Here is a 22682-nt window from a genome sequence, read left to right as displayed (position 1 = left end):
AGTGGGAATGGCTGATAGACCTGAAGGCTGTGCTGCCATTCCATGGGACCTCAACAGGCTGAGAGCTGGGCAAGTTCAACAAAGGCAAGGGTAAGGTTCTGCACCTGGTGAGAAATAACCCCAAGTACCAGCAGCAGGCTGGGGACTGACCTGTTGGGAAGCAGCTCTGCAGAGATGGACCTGGGTATGTGAGTGACAGTGGTAAGCTGACCATGAACCAGCAGCACCCCTGTGGCCTGGAGAGACCCTCTGATCCTGGGGTGCCCTAGGAAGAGCATGGCCAGCAGGTGGTATCACAGGGAGGTGATCCTGTCCCTCTACTCAGCCTTAGTGAGGCCACACCTGGAGGGCTGGGCCAGTTCTGGGCTCCTCAGGACAAGAGAGATGCCGACCAGGTCAGTACAAGACACACAAGAGGGTGCAGCAGAAGCCACAAAGATGATGAGGGGACTGGAGCATCTCTCTTATGAGGAGAGACTCCAGCAGCTGGGTCTGTTTACTCTGGAGAAGGCAGAGGGGATCTCAACCATACATACAAATTCTCAAAGGCGGGTGCCAAGAGGATGGTGCCAGACTCTTCAATGGTACACATGACAGGAGGAGGAGCAATAGCCATAAACTAAAACACAACAAGTTCCACCTCAACATGAGCACTGGAACAGGCTGCCCAGGGAGGTTGTGGAGCCTCCCACTCTGGAGATATTCAGAACTCAGATGGATGTGTTTCTGTGAAAATTGCTCCAAATGACCCTGCCTTGGCAGGGGTGTTGGACTAAATTATCTCCCTAAAGGATCCCTTCCAAGACTGAAAATGCTGTGATTCTGTGTTGTGATATTAGTTTGAAAAAGTACAGTGTGGATGGCCAACAGGATAAAAAACCCAACAGCCTGACCATGTGCAATGATGTAAATGCTTAGAAATAGGCTATCACACATAAGTAAAGGTGTGTAAATTCTTAATTTAAGGGACTGGATCACAGCTATGATCAGAATAAACCTGGAACTTTCAATTAAATCATATAAATCTCAATCATCACACCCAAGTTTTCTATTTTAATGAAATTTTAAAGTCCCTTTACTGGGGGCGGTTTTGTTAGCACCATAACTTAGCCCCTGGTTTCTAGTTTCCAGGTCTTTAAAATAATTTCTTTCTCTATGAATTTCTTTGAAAGAAGGAAATTTTAGTCAAGTTATAACATGCTAGGTAGTCATAAAGGAAAAAATGAGATTATTATCATTAAGTTCAATGTTCAAACCCCTTTCAAAAGATTCCAATATCTAATTTAAGAGACTCATTTTTGAGATCTGTGGGTAAAGAACTATTCAAATCATTCAGTTTGACCATTAATGAACTTATAGGTTAGGATACAGTGAAGGAATTCACAGGAGCAGTCATGTGGAAAGAAACTGCTCACGACTACTATTTGTTCTTGTTTTGCAGCACTTCTCTTTTTTTAGTCCAATCAATGTGTGTTTCTTCTTTCTGGTTTACACTACAGAAGCTTTTTAAGTCTCCTCAGAGACGGAGGAATTCACAATCTTTCTTGAACCAGAATCACTAAAACTGAACATAAAAAGAAATGGAAAATAAAGATCACCAGAAAAATCATTGTTATTTTTTGCACAGAATTGATATTTGCTATATGACTGTACAAAAGCAGGCTAACTGCTCGAGCTCTTGAAGGATCATTTTTATTAGTCAGGAATAAGCAGATATATTTCTTGCATTCTTAAATACACCCAATTCTGCTTATAAATCAACATCTATAAAAAACAAATTTACTTTTATAAAAATCAGCGGGGAGGAAAAAAGTTAAGGATCACTCTAAACATACTCTTCCCCACATTAAAACCCTAGGTTATAAACATATCTTTTACTAAAAATACACAGTTTTACATGGGTTTTTTTTTTTTCTTTGAAGTTTTTGCTGAGTTACTTATTACACATAAAATGAGTGATAGAAGGCACTGCATGCCTCAAATGGTGTTAGTGACTTGACATTCATCAACGTTTTTTAACCACGGAGCCGTCAGTAAATGTACTCATGTGCATTTTCTTTTCACAATCAAGCCAGGGGGACGGCAAGGGTACTGAGAAGACCCTGCTTGTCCTCCACCCCAACACCAAGGACACTGTGTTCATGTTTATCAGCTGGCGATGTAAGAATACCAAGGGTGTTTCAGCTACCCTCTGCAGTGCAAGAATACAGCTAGATGTTACCCTGATGTCTGCAACAGCAGGGAACTTGCTCAGTCCAGCTGCCAACCTCCAGCTGCTCCTTGCACCTGCCTCACACCAGTCCCCACCTCTACTTCTGTAAATGTAAAGTGAGATTTTCAAAAGTGCCAGCAAACCTTCTAATTCACCTACACCAATTAAGATCTCAGGATCAAAGTGTAACCACTTCTGAAGGCTTAAAAACAAGCAATACCAGACTAAAACAGCTATTCTCCTGTCAGGGCACAGCAACAGGACAACACACACTCCAAGGCTGACCCTACAGTGTTGGTCTAGAAAAAGGCAGACGATAGTGAAGTGAGTAAACAAAAGAAAGTAAATCAGAACTGCATCTGCCTAGGGCAACCTGTGAACTCCGAGGCACAATACTTCCCAGGTCTCTCCTTCAGGAAAAACAGCTTTGCAAAACTTCTCAAGTAACCTGAATGTCATTTACACAGATTTGGTCCTCAGTGTTCCACTTGGCTTGTAGCAGGGCAATTAGCAGCACAGTCCCTTTGTCCAGCTGGCAGAATTATACTATGGTTAAGTAAACATGGGACATGTACACTTTGTTCTCCCTCTTCCTCCCACAGGTATCCCTTCACACACTTTCAGCTCTGACACACAATTTCAATTAGTATCGGTTTTACAAAAAAATTAAAGGCGAAATCTGCATCAACAAAACACATTACTTGTGCAAGAAGACTTCAGTCATTCCTGTGGCAGACACTGCACACTGCAGCTATACCTGCTTTGTATGTATGCCTTTCTGCAGTTGTTTATAAACCATGCATTTTTAACACTAAGACATTGTTGCTTATCATGAGTGCTGTCACAGTAGCTGTTCATCACTCTATAAAGAAATTGGAGACAGAGAGGAGATCTGAACACTGCTTCAAAAAGTCTAAAAATAGAAGGCAGCAATGATGGGGAAATAATTAGAGCACAAGGATGGTGGAAGACAGGCTGGAAACAAAACCACAATCAGAGAGCTGAAAAGCAGAAGTTACACTTTTTAAGGTCCTCCACCTTGTCTGAGTTCACTGCCTCTGTCAAAGGACCACTTGACCAAAGGTGCTTCGGACATGCACTATCAGTTTGGAGAAATGACAATTACCAACGTTTTCTGAGTCTTTTCTGAGTTATCATGCCTGTCATATGTACTAATTTAGTGCACCACTGCCAGGAATTTACATTTCACATTCAATTAAAGGCTTAAAACAAAGGATCAAGTTGCAAAATTTTGAATCGGACTCGGTAGCATGCTAAAAATGTTTATCAACATTCATAAACAGGGTCCATTTCAGTCAAAAAGACACATACAGAAGGCAAGTAACAGGTATGGGAGAGGTATGATCACAAGCACTATGCAGAAAAAGACACTTCGTTAATTTGCAGTTGTACATTTTTGTGCCGTAACAGTCACAGATTTTGACAGAGTATTGGCAACAACTCAGAGCACCTGGAGCAGGAATTGCTAGTGAGAAGGCAGAAAAACTACAGTTAAGGGAAAGAAATAGTAGTTTTCCACAAAAGGTAATAGACATGATTGCAATGCAGATATTTTATTTGCAGCATGTGCAGTAGGCTAGGGTTTTTTTTAATATATGGGGGAAAATATGGCATCATGTCCTACTGTAATATAAAAAAAGGAAGCTAGTGTGGTTTTTTGCTTTGGTGGTGAGAGTATTATCTCAAACACAGAGTAGTAATCAGCAGCCACTATTTTCTGGTTACAAGTTAGACAGCTACAGTATATGATTCATTTGTAGACAGGAATAAAGGACATTTGCATCTCACATTTCAAATTTTTGTTACACAAATACCAGCATGTAAAATTAGGATATGTATATATACTATTATGTAAATTGATAATAAGCAGAAATAGTGTAAATAATTAGAATACTCACCAGGAAAATGGATGAGAATAGACTCTAAGAAGAAAACCCTGAACCTTATACTTCATTAGCATCAGCAACTGAAGCTAATTTGAATGAAGTCATCTGAACTTCAGACTGTACCTTTCACAATCAAGCATGAATGACTAAAAACACTGATGCTCAGTGTTTGGTAGTTTTAAATCCAAACTCAATTTGCTTCCTTTTAACACTATTTTACCATATTAATTTCTATGTGGAATTCCATATTACAGGATTTAATTAAAATGAAAAAAATCAGTTCAAACATTTAGAATCCGATAAAAATTTTTCTTCCATAGAAGAAAACACTTCCACAGAAACAGGCAGTACCAGCATAGCTTTCTATTATAGTCTATAGAACTCCAGCATTTTCTAATAAAACTTCTATCACTCCTCCACAAATGCTGAAAATAAACATCTCCAGCAACCTTTCATTCAAAGTTTCAACCTCACCTTTTGACAAGGAAAAGCTGTTACAATCTGAAAGAAATCATTTTTCCAGCTGCACAGGCCTACCACCTCTCTCAACAAAAATCTTTAGATTAAAAAAGAAACTAATGACAGAGACAGGGAGCACTCATGCAGTATTATCTGATAACAAAAATGTAAAAATTCCTGTTCTCATGGCCAACAGAGGACACAGCTGTGTAGAAAGAACCTCCCAGATCGTATTTTCAGAATTCTCTGAGAGAACATTGGAGCTTATCTTCCCACTCTCAAGGCCCCATGGATAGTCATATTTTCTCCTCTGTACAGTATTTTAGTACTAGTGATCGATGTTTGCAAGAGTCTTCTACAGAATGCACAAAAAGATCCTTTTCCTTTTACTAGGAGGAAGATTTGTACACTGTGTTTTAGGTTTGAAGGCTTCAGCCACTTGTCTTTTGAAGTAAGTATTTAAAAAAATTATTTTTCCCCTTAAAAATGATAGTGCACAATGGTAAGAAAATACACAAGTCTAAATAAGTCTTCTGAATATTAAGACTGAAGCTATGAAAACAGACTTACAAACCCCACAAAAGAACTGAAGCAAATCACAAGCTCAGCTTGATTCAAGAGTATTGTTGGTAGATAATCATATCTGTATTTGAATTACACTTTCTAATTCCAATCCCGGTCGCCCTATGTATACTGACGTTTTCACCTCTTGTGGTCCAGATGATGATCCTTTAAATCCACTAACCCTTAACTTTATACAGTGTAGTACTTAGGAGGAAAAAGGTTTTCAGTATCTGTTTCGTGTGTCAGTTAATATTTACATCTGTCAAAGGCAAAATTTAAAATCAATATCTATTCAGACTTATTTTTCTTATTAGACTCTTAACTGGACTTGGGGAGTTTGGTGTTTTCCCATCACTGCTGTTGACATGTCTGGAAGCTACAAGGAGTTAAGAGGAATGCCAAGAAGGTACAGTTGAGAAGGAGAGGACAAAACTCTCTGAGGTACAGAATGAAGCTGCAAGGCACACACTGCACAATCATGCTGGTTTCTAGAAATGCTGGTTGACAGAGCAGTCATAGAGGGAAAGGAGACAGAATTGTGATGCTGGGGTCACCAGGACTTATCCCCATCCCAGCGAGTAGGGACCAGTGGCCTTTGGCAATCACCACACTGAAGACTCTGCAGAAAAGGCACGGGTGAATAGCTTTCCAGTAGCCAAGTGAACTCGTGGTCTGACTCATTTGTTTCTCAAGTATTTCCTTGGGCAGACTCAAAGCTGATATACATTTCAGATACCTAATAAGTTTAACATCATAGTGAGATATCAACCCTACCTAGTTTCTGCACAGGACTGTCATGAGGCCAGTTTATGTTATAAAGCATTCAGCATTTTCCATATTTAGCAAGAAAGTGATATTTCTTTTGTGAGAAAGGCATTCAAAGCAAACATCGGAAAAAAAAATTAATTAATGGGTTTGGTCTTATATAAGTTTCTAAGCAGAGTTAGCAATTTGACTATTAATTACACAAAGTCATTTTATGAAACAAATGCTTTCAACCCCCATTCAAGTTACGAGTAATAGACTGACCAAAAATTGACAGTTTTACTGGGATTTGAATACTGCCCACTGTTTGTGATTACAAATAAAAGAATGGATGTGAAAACATAAATCTACATAAAATTAATTTCCTCATTTCTTTTCCCTCTTCATTAATTTTTAAAATCTATTCAATGAACAAAAAAATTTCAGTATAACTCCTCTACTCCTTCTTCCATCTTGACAGCAAAACAAGTGCAGTTAAATAACAATTCACTGCAACAGAAACAATATTCCCATCACATGAACCCAGTAATTTCAGAGACAAATACTCACTGCAGAAATTTCCTTGTTCTCTTACAAACACACATGATACATTCAAAAATAAATGGCTTTTCTCAATGAACTACGATGTGTAACCACATCTCACACCAAAAAAGGTAAGTAGTTGAGAAAGTAGATGCAAGATGGTAAAGGTATGGACAAGAAAGAAGTCAGCCTAGAAAGCCACTCCCGGTGGTGCAGCAAATCGAGCAAGAATCCCGGTTTAGTTTAAGCAGGTGAAACACACCAGCCTTGCACCTCTCTGGACAAAGAAAAGTCTTGGAGCAGCATTAACAATCCCACTGCTGGTGGGCTGGCCAGGGAAGGTACACCATGGCCAACCCATCTTCCATCAGAGAGTCTTGAGGTCCCAAGATGAACAGCATTTCTCTTATATTACTAAAAATTTTTTAAACATTTCCTCATATTTGAAATTCAACTAAATTTATAGTTACTTGTTTATGCAAATAATTATCCAAGCAGTCCTCTATTAGCGCCAAAAGCGTCAAAACATTCATAAGGAACAGTGGTAGAAGATATATTTCACTAATTAATTGACATCATTGCTGGGTCAGTAGTTTTTTTTATGAACAACATTTATTTGTGAATACTGATTGACAGGCCAATTATAGTTTGGTTAGCTGGAACTTGACAGCCAACTGCAAATTTATCAACAAATGTTCAAACAGTAGTATACAACAAATGCAAGTTCAAACTAGGTCAAATGTGCTACAACTGAACTCTGAAATAAGCCATTAAAAATGTCTCAGGAGGACAGAGCAAGTATGTTAAAGTGTATGTTATACAATTAAGAACTGTATTTAGCTGCCAAAGTGGTATGTCAGCAATGATGATGACTGCCTGTCATATTGTCAATACCAATATACTGGTATTTGAATAAAGCATGAATTATAAATTTATTCTGGGTTTTCTCAAGTGCCATTTTAGTAAGAGTACCTATTTTCTTTTTAACTTCCTAAGTAAAAATCACTTAACTGCATATAGAGATTTCTTTTTCCTCTTTAAACACGTACTTATGATATTTCCAAAATGTTCATAGTAAAACTCTTGGTAACCCCAAGGCTTTTACACTGGCCAAATCTCATTCAAGTCCCAGAAACAGACAGACAAAGACAAACTGTACTGCTTAACTGTAAAGTAAAGGTAACTTTTTTCGTGAAAAAGGCAGAATATAACACTAGTTGTAAGTACTCAAGCAACATTAATGAAAAGAGACATTCAAGTGAAATAAAGAGAAACATCTTTCAGCAAACCCCAAGATTTGAGGATACTGAAAAGCAAACAGGGAACTTTTCACTTCTATTTTTCCATCTTTTGTCCAGTCAGTACTAAATACTACCTTAACAGAAAAACCTGTATAATTTCCTACGCTCATAAGAAACACTCTTGGTGTTCATAACCACAAAAACCTGAATATATTATAATCTTAATAAAACATTATCCAGCCTAAAAACTCCCTCTCTGAAGGGGAACTCAAAACCTTTTTTGGAAATGACATGATAACATTTCTTCTTTCTTGAAGAAAGAAACATTCCCAACATGCTTTCAAGGTCCTCTATCTCACAGCTGCTGAAAATGCAAAGAAGCTGGGACAGCTTGACCTGAGCAGTATGTTCCTGGTTACATGGGCAACTTTCAGAAGGGACAGCACCAAGGTCACCCCTGGCAAAGAGAGGGACTGGGCAGCTTTTGGCAGCTGCTGGGCTAATAGAGGAGAGTGGGCTGGAGAGATTGCAGGGTACAACATGGGGCCAGGACGGGGCAGAAGCATGGCTGTGGGTAGACAGAAAGTCATATCTCACGGGAAAGAGACACAAAGACTTTGCAAAGGACTGGGAAGGGCCATGCCTTGCTGCACCTTGCTGCACTGGTTGCCAGCTACAACTCTATATATATAGACCATAGGGCATTTATGAATAAACGTTTTGATTTCTCCTCTTACTGCTTTTACTCTGCTCTTTTTATGTTATCTCTACTTAACATTTAGCTCTAGTCTTTTCTCTAATTGTTAGCTATCCTATTTTTTGTAACAGCTTAATTCAGAAAAATTATATAGGGCTTGCCATATCTGTTTTATAAAGACCAACCAGCATTCTCCATCAGCATTGGCAATTGCTATCTCCATTAGAAACTGGAGAACTGATCAGATATTGCATGGAGATTTTATTTCCAAACCTTCTTAGTACTATTTAGAGAGCTAAACAAGTTACGGACCACGGATGAAGAAAGAAAGTCTGCCAAATTTAATGATTTCCATTTTCAGCATTATCTTCAATCAACAGGAAAAGGAGTGAACATTTCGGGGCAAAAGTGATTTTGAAACTTGCCTTTCCAGTTGACATTTGCCATTTTCAATTTGCCAGCTCCTAATACTTGACAGTGGTTTTTTTAGCCACGTTGCAAATTTTAATCTACTGGTGCTATTTAATCTACTAGTTTTAATCTACTGTTAAATATTTTAGTAATTAACTCTTCAAATCTCAATTCTGTAAAGGACTTTTACTAAATACAAGGTAGGAATCACCCAAAAAATACTTGTAAAGGCAGAAAGACCTGGATTCTCTTGCAAATGATGGCAGTTCCTGCAGGGAAACTTCAGGGAAAGAGCATTACCCCAATGCCCTGCTGGAGACCCAAATATAGCTTCTTTAGTAGGCGAGAGATTTTAATCTGATGGAGCTTATTTCCCTGCAGATGAGATACAGACTGGATAGCAGTAGCTAAGCACATTTTCTATTTTCGTTTTGTTTGTTTGATTTTAGGGAAAAAAGGGATAGACACTGAAAGGAAGTAAAAATGGAAAAGTATGTGATTACCTGATATACCAGGTACTGCATCCATTCACAATTGATTAAATATATTTTCTTCTTCCTATTAATCTCAATTAAATTTACTAACTTTTAAGGCTTAATTTCATTAAAAAATGAACAGTACCAAGGTAGAGTCAGACAAAACAACCTTTTCTGAACACAAAGGAATGCCTTCTGAATTAAAATAGCATTGTACCCTATCAAGCTGCCCTCAAAACCACAGGAAGCTCTATAGAAAAATTCTGACAATGCACATAAGTTACATCAATGTGCAAAGAAATCCCTTACTGGAGCCCAGATATGAATTTCTGGGTACACTGTTGATTTCAACAGGTATTTGGCTGGAGCATGACTCAGTATCATTTCAGAAGACTAAATTTATTAGGCTTTTGGGCAAATTTGCAAGAGGAAAGTGGAGGGGGAAAGCTAGAGCTTCCTCACTATTGCACACAGCTACCATGGGTCAGCCAGAACACCAGTACTTCTCACTGGCTGAAGTTCAATCATGCCAAGCATCAGGAGAAGATTCAGGCCCTGGAGATACTGCTTGGACAAAATGGGCCTGCCATGTGAACACTTCCAGGGAAACCTGTCAGGTCAAAATTCTCTCCGGAGATTTTGCAAAGGAAATGCTATGTAGCAACTGCTTTGTTGTAATGGTAAAAGCTGGGAAAGGCATGTCTCTTCTACCGACCTCTCAGCTTGGTACTGTTCTCAGCCAAAAATGTCAGACTCACTGTTAAGCAAAAAAACCTGAGGTGGCCTCTGCTCATTAAAGCATAATAATCCACTATAGACAGGCTCTTCTGTCATCATTTGAAACCTTTAACAAAGTGTCATGTTCTAACTTCAGCTAGCAACTAATCCCCCACAGAGTCACCAACTAATAAAGTGTCAAATGGTTAGACTAAACAGGGACAGACTTCTCTAAAAAGCCCAGGAAAAACCACTTAAACCACTGATTTTATCAACCATATAGTATCTGTAGAATTGACTACATGAAGCCTCAATGAAGTGAGATTTTTATCTCAAGCTCCATTTCATGCATTTAGAGCTGCAACTGGAGAATATTGCCTGAACATGTGGTTTGTTTGCTTGGGGTTTTTTTTGTGGGTTTTTTTTCCCACAAGGGCCTCTGTATTCAGCTGTATCCTGTGTTGCAAGACTGAGGCAAAGGGCTCAGAGAAGAAAAAAGCACTGCTCCTGCCCCAGGCTCTCCTGCATCTCATAGAAAGAGATGTGTTCTTTACATCCCCTTCTGTGGGAACTTCTGGTCCCCCACATTCTATGGAGATTACTGAGCTGATTTTCAACTTCTGAAAAAATTCAACATCTACTCAGCTTCAGCAGCACATGTAGCCCAGTGACACCTAAACCATTCTGAATCTCTCTAGAACAAATGTCTATGAAACAACAGAAGGCCATGCAAGTGTGAATAACAGCCCTCAGTACAAAATGGCAGTATTGGACTTAGCCCCACAAATATGACAGCTAAATGCATACCTTTATTACTGTATTTCATGCCTAGGGCACCTTCTACTGCACTCAGTGCATATTGAGCTGGTATCTCAAGTCTGCTGAAAAATGGTGCACAACCTTACCACTGGCAGTGAAAGAAATGCTCCACTAGTTGAAGTGTAAGGTAACATGCCTGCAAACACTTCAGTGGCCTGAGATGAAATTTAGCCTGGAAGGTATAAGAGGAACAGAAACATGGACAAAGGGACACATGCAAGCTGTTTATGACCCAGGTAGAAACTGGTCAGGTACATGTTAAGCAGTTTATAGTCCAAGCAAAGCCAAAGTTCAAACATGGAACTCTTTGCAGGAGAGTTCCATGCATTTATAGCTGTATGAGTTCCCTAAAGTAAATTAAAGACAACTTTGCATTTTATGTACAGAACAGATGCCAGAAGAGCAGCTTCTCTTCTCATTGTTTTCTGTGGGTGAGTGGTAGGACAGAGCAGTTAAACTAAAGCAAACAGTGGTTTTGCTTCCTGTTCAGCACCATCTAACAGGTCTGAAGCAGCAGGGACCAAATAAAGAAACACATCACCATGGTGAAGATCATGTTACAGTACTGCTAGGAAAGGCAACATAGTTCTTGAAGAACACAACAGAAATATGCCAAAATGCCAAAAACAACTGCAAAATTTAGTATTTGCACACTTCTATGCTGAAGTGTGTACAGGACAGCTTTTTGGTAGCCTGCTCCAAAAGTCTGATAAAATAAAGTCTGCCTATGAATAGGCATAGACAGACTTTATTTTATGTTCCATCTGTATAGGTGCATACACAGGTCTGAAATTAATTTTTTGCTTGATATTAATAAATTGCACTTTATGTGGAGATCTCAAATAACTTGATGAATGTAAAAATAACTTTCCCAAAATTTGCCAACAAAAAGAATAGAGGCACAGGAAATTTCTGTGACTTACCCATATTCATACCAAAATAGTGAAATCTTAATTCACCCAGAGGAGCAGGTGGCCTCAACACAGTTTTCAAGAATTTTCAGGTACAAAACTTCCAGGATTTTCATACTTCAACTGGATTTTTGTTACTAATTTCCTCTATAAAGGGTGGCTGAAACATACATCTCTCTGTATGAAAACAGATTTTATTGGTGCCATCTCCTGGTGATAAAACAAAACTGAAAAATCATTAACTAGAGTTGAAGATTCTCGGAATTAAGTGAAAATATAATAGTTTGTTCTGGTTTGGTTTTCTTGTTTTTAATGGATTGACCTGAGGCAACAAATTTTCTTTTCTGTGGACTTGGAGGATACAGAACTCATTAGCCAATTTTAGGATGACATAAATAAGCATCAGTGAAATGGACAAAAACTACAAGTTGTCATCATAATGAAAACAGGTGTCAGAAACCTATTGATAAATACACCCTATCCCCTTTATTGGGTTTGCCCTAGTCAGGAAGAATAATATTTAGTCTAGCAAAATCAAAGAAATGTGAGCCTTACTTAAACCAACACCTTTGCTATACCGCATTTTGGACTGCTGCCATTAATTTTAAATCTCACTGTCCGAGTCCACAAAGTGGAGGGTAAAGGGTATAAGACACAGTATGAGAGAAGTTAAAATACACTCAATGCAGAATGGGTAACTGTTGGCAACATGCCTAATACTCTTGAGTGGGTTTACAGTTCTTGTGTAAAGTAGCTCCTTTTTGGCATTAAGCCTTAGACTCTTCAGGGCATTTTTCTAAGTTGCCTGGGGCCTTTATAACACATAGTCCAACATGCATTTTGCCATCACCAGCTTTTTTTTGTTTTCTTCAACATTTTGTTCTTAACTATAGTTCTGAATATTTAAGATAAAGACTGTAAAAGTATAGAGTCAATGTAAATCATTCCCTTACATGCATCATTTATGTTTAAGAGTTGCCTGAAGGTCATTTGTGTTCAGGAGTTAAACCATGCCTGAAATAGGAAGGATAGGGGAGAAGAGAAATAAGCCTGAAACAAGCACTCCAAAGGAGTGTCTTGCAACAGGAATCTGTGCACTAGCTTTTACATAAAAAAGTTAACTAAACTCATTGCACATTCTAGGAGAGGCATACCAACGGCAGCAGAAAACCTGTTCAAGGCCAACCAGGACTGCTGGTCATCCAGCCCCTAAAACGAATTGCTGATTTAAACTCAAGGAGTCTTATGTTCACAGCTGTACCATTTTGAAAAGTCCTAGAGAAGAGAAAAGAATCTACCAAGGCCCATCCTTATTGTCTTCAGAATGGATGTCCAGAAACAACTGCCAGAGCTGCAATGCCAATGCATTCCTTGCGTTGATGGATTATATGTTGTTTTTTCAAACATATCAAGGCCACCAAAAGATTTGCAAAGCTGAAAAATGTGTCCAGCTGGATAAAACTAAGATCATTATCACTTACATTTTATACTTAAATATCATCAATAACCAGGCTTTGAAACTGTCTGGTTATTGATTATAGAAAACAACTGAAAAAGAAAGTGAGTCTTGAGTAAAGCTTTTTGCATAAGGAACTGCACAGAATACTGATGAATGTCTTTTTTTCAGACTGCGCCAACTGACACATAAAAACAAAAGTACTAGAGAGCAAAATAAGTATGTTAAAGAGATTTCAAGGGTGGCTCAAGCTGCTTACTGATTAACACTTCAGCATATAACACTCCTCACAGACCTGTGTGGTTATTGTTCAAAAGTGAAACAAGGCTCTTTTGGCAACTGGAGACAAATTATCCTGGCTGACCAAGTTCACAGTTCTCACACAGCTTAGTAGCACTGGAGCTGTTTTTTCTTCCAGAGCCTCTAAAGGGAAAATAAAATACCAAGATGTGTGTCACCTATTTCCAGGATAAGAAAGAGCCCTAATAATCTCTAATAGAAAACAAGCTCACCTTACACGTGAACAAATGAGCTAATTGACTCATTTTACCAAAAAAATTACAGTCACATTTGCAAGAAAGCAGAAAATAAAATACAGATTTGTCTTTACGTCAAGGAAGGGACAACACTACAGAAACCTCAGAAATGGATGACAGCTGTCTTTTCAATGCCTGGAAAAGGACAACAAATGACAATCTGCACAAGTTTCTGTATTTCTTATTGACGTTCCCCATCTGAGGGGCAGATGTCCAGATTTGCTTCCTCAAGGTCCATTTCAGGTATATATTTTTCAAACCTTCACAACTGTAACACAGTCTTTATCACACACCCACGTGCTGACTGCACTGGTTTTAGCAGAGCAGTCAAGGTAGAACAAAAGGCCAGTCTGGTTCCGAGGCTTGACCTCTCCCCACATATAGTGTCACCTGCTGCCAGGGAGAACAGGGGACCCAAGGAGATGGCTAAGGCACTCACAACCCTGAGCTGCTCACAATTACTGAAAATCCTGCCAGACACACCAGCTCAAAGCACATTCACAGGAAGACCAAAACCAGGTTTTCTGGCCATCTCTCCCCTCCCTCTGTCCATGTTGGACCTGTCCACCAGGTTGTGAGGACAGTGGCTGGAGGTGTGGCAGCTGCACTGATGTCACTAACAGCATGTCTGCATGGCATTTTGGTCACAGTAAAAATTCTTCATCAGCCAAATCCAGGCTGCTTTAAGACTACAATATATTGCATTACTCCTCCTAAACTTTGAATGAATTGTCGTAACATGTTCTGAATCACAGAGATTCGGATTAGGGATTCATCTTGCTGAGCTGGATCTTCCCTCCCATAGTGTTCACCAATAATGCTGAGGGAAAAATTGAAAGTGAGCCCCCTAATTATTCCCACAGGTACCTCCTGCAACTACCTACACCAGCAGAGACATGTTTCTTTTTAATATTTCTCAAGGAACTTCAAAAAATATATTTTCATTGACTGAATATGAGAAAAAAACAGAAGTGTTGAACATACTGGTGCCTTCAGAAAGCATGTGCTGTTTTCAGAAAGATTTGGGATTTTTATTACAACACGAGACATGAGAACACTCAAGATATGCCTGAACACAGTCCAGCTCACTCTCACAAATCCACTGTCTTCACATAGGAATGAACAAGACAAGCAATAAGAATAGGTACTAGACTTCCTAAAAAACAAAATTACTATTCAGATGTGCATAATATGCTGGTACTAAATCCTTGAATACATAACTTTTGGATATCACTACACTAGATCACAGTTCTAATTTGAACAGTTTGAAATGCACATACCTTAAAATAAATTACTTTGTTAATAGAACATTCAATTACAAGCTGGCTTTTAAAAATTGTACTATTTTTCATGACAAAACTTCTGCCCAAAGAGCTGCATTGATGAGAGATGTTGAAGACCAGTGTTGGTATCTGAAGTCGAAAGTATTTTACCATGTCCTCAGTGTTTACACATAATCTTCCCTAATGCCAGCCCTTCAGCTGAATTTGCCACTTGCTATCCTACCAAAAAAGTTGACTATATTACATGGGTGCAGCTAATTAGGCCAAGAAGGAAAGGCAGTATTGAAGGCATCTAGGAGTAGAGTAATGGTGCACAGCAGACAAAAATCCCAGTTCAAAATCCACAAACCAGGGATACTCAACTGGCCGATGCTCTCTTCATCTTCCCATGCTGCTCTGCAACACATACTGCAGGTAGCTATTATTTAGGGAAACCTTAAAGATCTTGGTATGGATTTTCAGCTTTTAAACATATAATTTTGAAGACAGCAAGAATCAAGCTCTGCCTGAAGTGAAAGACAGAAAAATTCCTCCAAAACTATCATGTGGGAGTCCGCCTCTTTTCACTCTGTGTGCTGTGGATTACACCCACCACCTCCACCACTCTGAGCACCAGATCAGTGCTCCCAGAGGTCACACAATGAATATGTATATGTATTACCACCAGTCTGACTCAGCAGAGCACTCAACATGCAGTTAACTTTCAACTAGCTCTGGAATGATACTGGTTCAAGTTTGCAAGTTTGAATGATACCGGTTCAAGTCTGCAAGCCTTGCGGAAGAGGGACTGACTTCCTAAATGTTCAAATGGAAGAAGTGAGAAAAAGCAGGAAATTGAGAGAAGCAACACACTTGTAATAAAATGGGAAGTCTCTCTCCTTTTGTCTGCTTCCACTTGGATATCAACCTAAGCCTTTTTTAATTTATTTACCTTATTTCATTTTAAACCATTCAATTATTTTCTATACATTAAATTCTCATGTCCATGTACATTAAATTTTGAAAATCTGATTAAAAACTCCTCCAGAGGAGTACTCTTATTTCCAGCATGACCAGAGTCAAGAAGTAATGCAAACTTACATGTTCCATTTTGATTTCTAAGACCTGAGAGCAGACAGTCAAGAACATTTTCATCTGATGCAAAAGCACTTACTCATAGAGAACCAGACTCCAAATCTTGTGAGTGTTATGCATCATTAATTTCTACAGCATAAACAGTGGTTTCAAGTAATGCATTGCAAATCTATGGTCAAGACAAAGCACTCTACAGCCTAGACACCTTAAAAAAGCATGACTATTGCTGCTTTCATCAGTAAGCAGCTGTTAGTCACCAGTGGAAAGGTGTGTTCATGCATCCAAGGAGTAGTCCTGATAGCACTGACAAAAATTCTGGTGCCACAGAACATAAAAATACTCTCTTTATTTGTTGAGTCAAAAGGTTAGGTTATTCTGTTTATAAAGCATCTTAGGACAACTCAGTGATTCCGAGCAACTGCTGTGTAATACAAAGTCCCTGAACATTATTAAATGATGAGTTTCTTTCGTGGAAAATATCAAGACATCTTGTTGCAGTGTGTCTTCCTTTGGAGGAAAAGAGTAGTAAAGAAGTGACTGGCTCCTATCTGCTTAAACCAATACCATCTTCATATGTGTGACTGGAAAAAAAATTGCTATTGCTGATGGCAGTAGTAAAATGAATATTCTCTTCACCTCAGCATGGGGAGAAAGTGTTTGAAAATTCTTGCTGGTTTGGCTTTAAAAACTGTGGAACTGGCAGTTCTGGAGGCTGTGGGATTTGCAATAAAGGGTCATTCTCATTTGTAACTACACATTTCTTGGAATTTAGGGCAGGGGAGTGAATAGGACTGTCAATGGTGCTGCTCTGAGGAGCTATCCCTCCTCCAAGTGCAGGCTGGCATACAAGTTCCCAGTAGCTGGGATTGGGGTGCTGCTATTTGAAGATGGGCAGGGTGCTCCTCCATGAATTCTGATTGGTGAGATCCACTGTCCACGGATGATCCTAGATCCCTAAGGAATACCTGCGGTCTGACGGCTCATACTGAATGACCTCCCATTACTTTTTAAGAAGTTAATGTAATCAATGGGTATTTTTACAGACGCATAGCTATGACTGATATCAAACCAATGTCAGTGAGAAATCCACTGTGTATTACACCTGTTTAAAAAAATACATAAATAAAAATAAATTATACTGTAGTAAGTAACAGATGAAAGAGGGCTGCACCTGACTCTTAATTTTGTGACTTTACTGGTTACAAGAAACAAAGTACAAGTTCTGTATGATCTCTCAGGAAGAAAGAATAAAGCCAAGAAATGACTTAAGCTCTAACACAAAGAAAACCTTTTTTTTTCCTTTCTCCACTCTTCAAAAAGCTGAAGTTTGCAATAAGGTCAGCTGCCTTCACATTATCTAAATAAGCCATAACATTAAGTGAATGCTGCCCAAGTACAATAAGGCAGACAGAATTGAAAAGACCCTCTGATAGGGAACTGTCATTAGGATGAACTCATCTATTGCAATTTTTTCTGCCATCTCCTCAGACTATGCTGAAAAGTACATGCAGTAGGGAAGCACCTGACAAAACAGGAAAAATAGCAGTACCCATTCTAAATGATACGCATAAAACGACATGAAGAGAAAACAGCAAAACCATAGAAAAGCCTCTGTGGTCCCTCAAACTCTGTGACACTTCACAACACAGAAGTACTGGAGGAAAGGACAGCACAGAAGCATTCTTAAACACAACTGCAATCACTTCGAAACTGAATGCTTATTATAAGCCTATAGATATGCCATAACTGGAATATAACCACATGGTAGCAAATTTTCAAGGATTTCTTTCCAATTGCACCAATAAATTTTGAACTCTGACTTTTCATCACCTATGTTTTCCTACTTAAATCTTAGAAGACAAGACTGGTAAGGGGTTTGAGAGATCATCTCAGCCACCACCTACTCCAAGGCAGAATCAACTAGATATAAACATTTCCTGACATAAAAAAGATTTTTAGACAAAAGCTGCACGTGTCAGTGTAAGTCACTGGGCTAAGCAATCATACAGATGGGGTATAACTTCAGCCCTAATTCAGGTGAACAGCTCAGGTCCAATTTTCATCACTAGGTTCATCCGTTACGCACTGAGCACATGTTTAAGCACTCTGTTCAATCATAGACTCAGTGCCTAATTAACTTGTTCAGACAAACAAATAAAGTTGACAGCAAAAAAACCTGAAGTATAGCTTCAATCTTGAGTTTAATTCATATATACATTAAGGTTTTAATGAAGTGTTGTGGTCTTAATTCAGCAAAACTGTAACTTTATCTTCAGCACAAAATTTTCAACATTAAAGCAGTAAAATTCCAACCAGAGTATTCATCACTGAATCTAATGTAAAACCTTCATACTTAAACCTTTGCATACTCTGATTCTGCAATATCTCCATTTTCTCTGTCTGTGAACAGTCAAAATACACAAAACATCCTGTTTATTTCACAAAACTATGCTCACAGCACACTTCTAGACTGAAAGCCATCTAAATGTCTACAGAGACATCTATGCACAGTTATTCACACACACTTTCCAGGTAAAACTCACTAAAAATGAAAGGCCTAAGCATGTTATCTTCAAAGGAAAGAGCAAAATCCCTAACTAGGAAAGATATGTCTTAACCACACTTAAATGGTCATAAAAGTCTTATTCTACATACTATTTTTGATTGTTATATTTTTATATTGTGGGAAGAAAAATTGTTAAGTACAACAATAAAAATCAGTATTACTTATTTTCATGCCTGGGTGAACCATAAATCACTCTCTCCAATTCAGCCAAGGACAGAGAGCTGAATGTTCTTAAATTCTCAGAGTTTATTTTAAAAGTAGAAAGTCCCTTGCCTTAACACAGGTGACAAAGTCTTTAGAAAAGGGCACATTAAAAAAAAAAAAAAAAAAAAAAAAAAGGCATGTTTTTCTGGCAAGGGTTTATAACATGTCACTATAAACTGGCTACAAATAAAAACCATTCTTCCCTGTAGTTCTTGTCTGCAATTTTAACTACATTGGAAAAGTGCAAATATAATCCAGAAAAGATTTTGACACACTGAATGCATTAGCTCTACTCAACAAAAGCACCTTTAGTTTAATCAACAGAATTTTTCTACATAGGTTACACAGACCTACAAGGCTTATAAAACTGAGGTTGATAACAACTTGTGTTGTTATAATGCTGGTGTCCCTTGCTATTCTTCTCTAGCAACATTACATCTTACAAGGAATGGCAGTGTTCTATACCATCATCTTTTCTCATTAGCTACTGTTGTGGTTTTTACACTTGAAGAAAGACCTCTGGACTCACAATTTCCTTTCTCATGTTATCAGACTGTTTTATGAACCAACTGACCTGCAAGCAGAAACAAAACAAATTTTTTTATGAGAGTAGAAGCATGTTAAGCCATTCTTCTGCATTTTCTTTCCCTAGTCTCCATTCATATTTTATAATGAAAATGTATAATATTACATTGACATGCAAATGAATATATTATTTATTTAAAATATTAAAGCACCTTGGAAAGCATAAGTCTTCTCATTTTAAAAATTATTATTTTGTGGTATTTTAATATCAATTTCTACCAGGAAATCAGGACCTTCTCATATTAGTGGCCCAACTGAATGAGACCAGAGCACCAGATTATCTAGAGGTGCATTAAATCATATATAACTAATTAAATTAGGACATTAATTACTTTCTAAAACTCTAACTACCTTTTGCATCAGATCCATAAACAGCCACCCATAACAGTAAAACCCCATACACTTCTAATCAAAGTGATCTTGGAAATTGTGAGAGTACAGCACCAAATACGATGGCTTATTTAGAAATAACCTTTGCAATCCTGAATAGGGTTGAAATTTCATGTGCTAAGTTAAAACACACAAAACTCCCCCCAACAAACAAACAAAAAACACAGAAATAACAATAACCTGAAACTGAATGGCTGTACTGACAAATTACTTTGTTCTATCAAAGGAACAGTACTTTCCATCTTTGAATGTAATATTTCTGTCCATCAGTAAAATACTGTAGTGTCCTTTTTGTGCTCCCACAGATGTCAAAAGAACACTTACGTCCACTGCTTTCAAAGTCTCTTTTTTCCTAAGCTGACATTACTCCAAGTTCTATGACTCTGCATCAATAACATTATGACAACATAAGTGCTCAAAATCCATAGCAATGATTCAAAAATTCACTTTAATAGAAATAAAATTTAAATTCAAGCTGAACTGAAGCATTGGAAAATCCAAACACTAATCCTTCAGAAAGTGAAAGAAAAGAATAATTCACAAATATATGTCTGTAGCACAGTATGCTGTATCATCTACTTTTCCCGTGCAGTTCTGAGAGTTTTAATCGGAGTTGGCTTACTGCTTCACCCACCGAAAGAAAAGCTAAATTACTCCAGTGCAGAGATCAGTTTAAGTAAATAGTAAATCCAGCTCAGGAGATGCTTCATGGAAGTAGTTATCAGACACTGGCATTTCGCACATAGTATAGCAAGCACTACCCCAAAGGAGAAGACTGAAAGACAAGGCACTGAACCTCCTATTTTTCCTTCCTATTTTTCTACTGGACACATCTCACCTCTACAACAGCTACCAGACACTACAGAAATCAAACATGAACCATAACCCCCTCCTCTGGGACTGTGCATTCCAGGTCTGTGAGCGCCTACCCTCATCCCAAACATGAATGGATAGGGATAGCCAAGACTCCCACCATGTTCCCCTCAACAATTTCCTTGGCACAATTCCAGGAAAAAATTTACTTCCTCCCAGGGCTGAGCAGCCACATGGCCACCAAAGGGTATACCTACCCTTTGAGCTCTATTCTCCCCTATCAGCCCTTCCGTCTATGCATGGCCATGGTTTTTGGAGCACCATCTCTCAGTGGCACCACAGTGAAATACTCAGAAGTATTGACATCACATCCCCGATGGGCCATTCTGGGTGGACAGGACTGTGATGGAGAGGGGGAAGCAACAGGCACCAAAAGCTATAGGAATACTTCACCTCAGCCTCACTCACTCTTGAGGTTTTTGTGTCTCACAACTGCTTGTGAGAAAGACACACCCTAATATAGGTGTAAACCATCATGCATTTTCTAAATAGAGCACACATGCATAGGAAGTGTTACAGTTATCTGGCTCTAGTTTGCAGAACAGAGCTTGGTAATAAATTCTTCTTGAAAAGGAAAACCACATAGAGATTTAACTAGGCAAGAAATAAACAGATGAGAGTTTGAAATTAGGTTTGGAACAATAGGTACATTAAGAATCCCAACTGCAATAAAGGAAGACAATGTGCTTTCAAAACTGGGGCTAAAAAATAAACTTTTCTCTTAATTTATATAGAATATCTTCCCCACCCTCCAGCATCTACAGAACTCACACACTACTGAGAATAATAAATACGTCATATTAGCATCCACTGTTTTGGTCATTTGTATCCATTTCTTGACAGTAGTATTCTTGAAGTACCAGAGGGGTCTTCATTCCAAACTGCAGTACTCTGAAAATATCACATTTTTCTAAAGCCCAGGTCGTCAGCCAAGGAAAGCTAGAAAAGGTCATACAATCTGAAAGTTTTTAGTTCTTGCACATCATCAGAATGCCCTCTTGATACAGCATGAACAAGCAAGGCAAATGATAGCTAAAGATCTTCCACAGCACTCAAGGCAACCAGTCCCCAAATATGATTGAGCTTCTCAGAGCTAGTATAATGAAATCTACTAATTACTTATTACTTGCATCACTATAATTCCTAGGAAGATTAGTCACAGAAAGGAATGCCTTTGTGCAAGGGACTGTACAAACACAGAGCAGAGCACAGTCATGGATACTGCTGCAACTGCCACCAAAAGGGCAGCCGTTATCAGTGGACAGGATGATGTATATCCTAGTGCAGTTTCCATTTTTGCCAGTCTGTCCGAGAAACCTCCTCAAGTTTATAATGTTAATTAAGATCTCCTAAGCTTCCTCTCTACTAGAACCTTATATATTAGAGCGGTGCTACTGCAAGTGGTTGCTCCAAAAACATAACATGAGCTTTCCAGAAGCCAAGTTATTCTCAGCAGAGCTACCTACAACACTCAAATGAGGCACTTGAAAAACCCGAGACAAATCAGGCAGCACTGAGTACCTGAATCTGAGGCAGGCTTTCTGACATGCCATCAATAGCCACAGCATCCTCACCTAGCAAACAAAGGTACCTGCAAGCCCTGATGCATTTTTTACTCTCAATGCTGCTTTGTTCACTTTGCCTGTAATGGCTTTGAACTTTCCAGGAGTGCAGGCACAGTTGCTAATGCTGCAGTGTCAGCAATGGTGAGATCTTCGGTAGATGCAGGACGTAGGAAACCACCAACACCACCGAGTGAGCCGACGGCAATGCGGAGGCAGAGGTATAGGGGCATGGACACCTGCCCTGCCTTGGTTCCTCCGCTACGACCACCCTCGTGGGGCAGTGCGGGAGGCCACCATCTGCTGCCCGGCTGATGTCCCAGGGGACAACTACGGCCACCCTTATCACTACCACGGCTTATCCCACAGATCTCGCAGCAAAGCATGAGCAGCTTCAACCGGGTCCGCAAGGGAGGAGGGCACAGCTATAAGCCATGAGTTACGAGTCTTTT

General features: G+C 38.9%; 1 protein-coding gene across 1 annotated transcript in view; it reads right to left on the bottom strand.

The window, feature by feature from the left end:
- Positions 1-22216, bottom strand: part of GLIS3 (GLIS family zinc finger 3) — a 154784-nt gene extending 132568 nt beyond the window's left edge. The window contains 6 exon segments of the mRNA XM_059837001.1: positions 12856-12910; positions 14402-14513; positions 16740-16881; positions 16884-17053; positions 19324-19394; positions 22190-22216. Coding sequence (XP_059692984.1) covers positions 12856-12910; positions 14402-14513; positions 16740-16881; positions 16884-17053; positions 19324-19394; positions 22190-22216 — 577 coding nt within the window.
- Positions 22217-22682: the final 466 nt, after the last annotated feature.

The sequence above is a fragment of the Haemorhous mexicanus genome, chromosome Z (assembly GCF_027477595.1).
Source record: "Haemorhous mexicanus isolate bHaeMex1 chromosome Z, bHaeMex1.pri, whole genome shotgun sequence".
Lineage (NCBI taxonomy): Eukaryota > Metazoa > Chordata > Aves > Passeriformes > Fringillidae > Haemorhous > Haemorhous mexicanus.
Note: the sequence above shows the minus strand (reverse complement) of the source record. Positions and strands in the feature narration are given on the sequence as shown.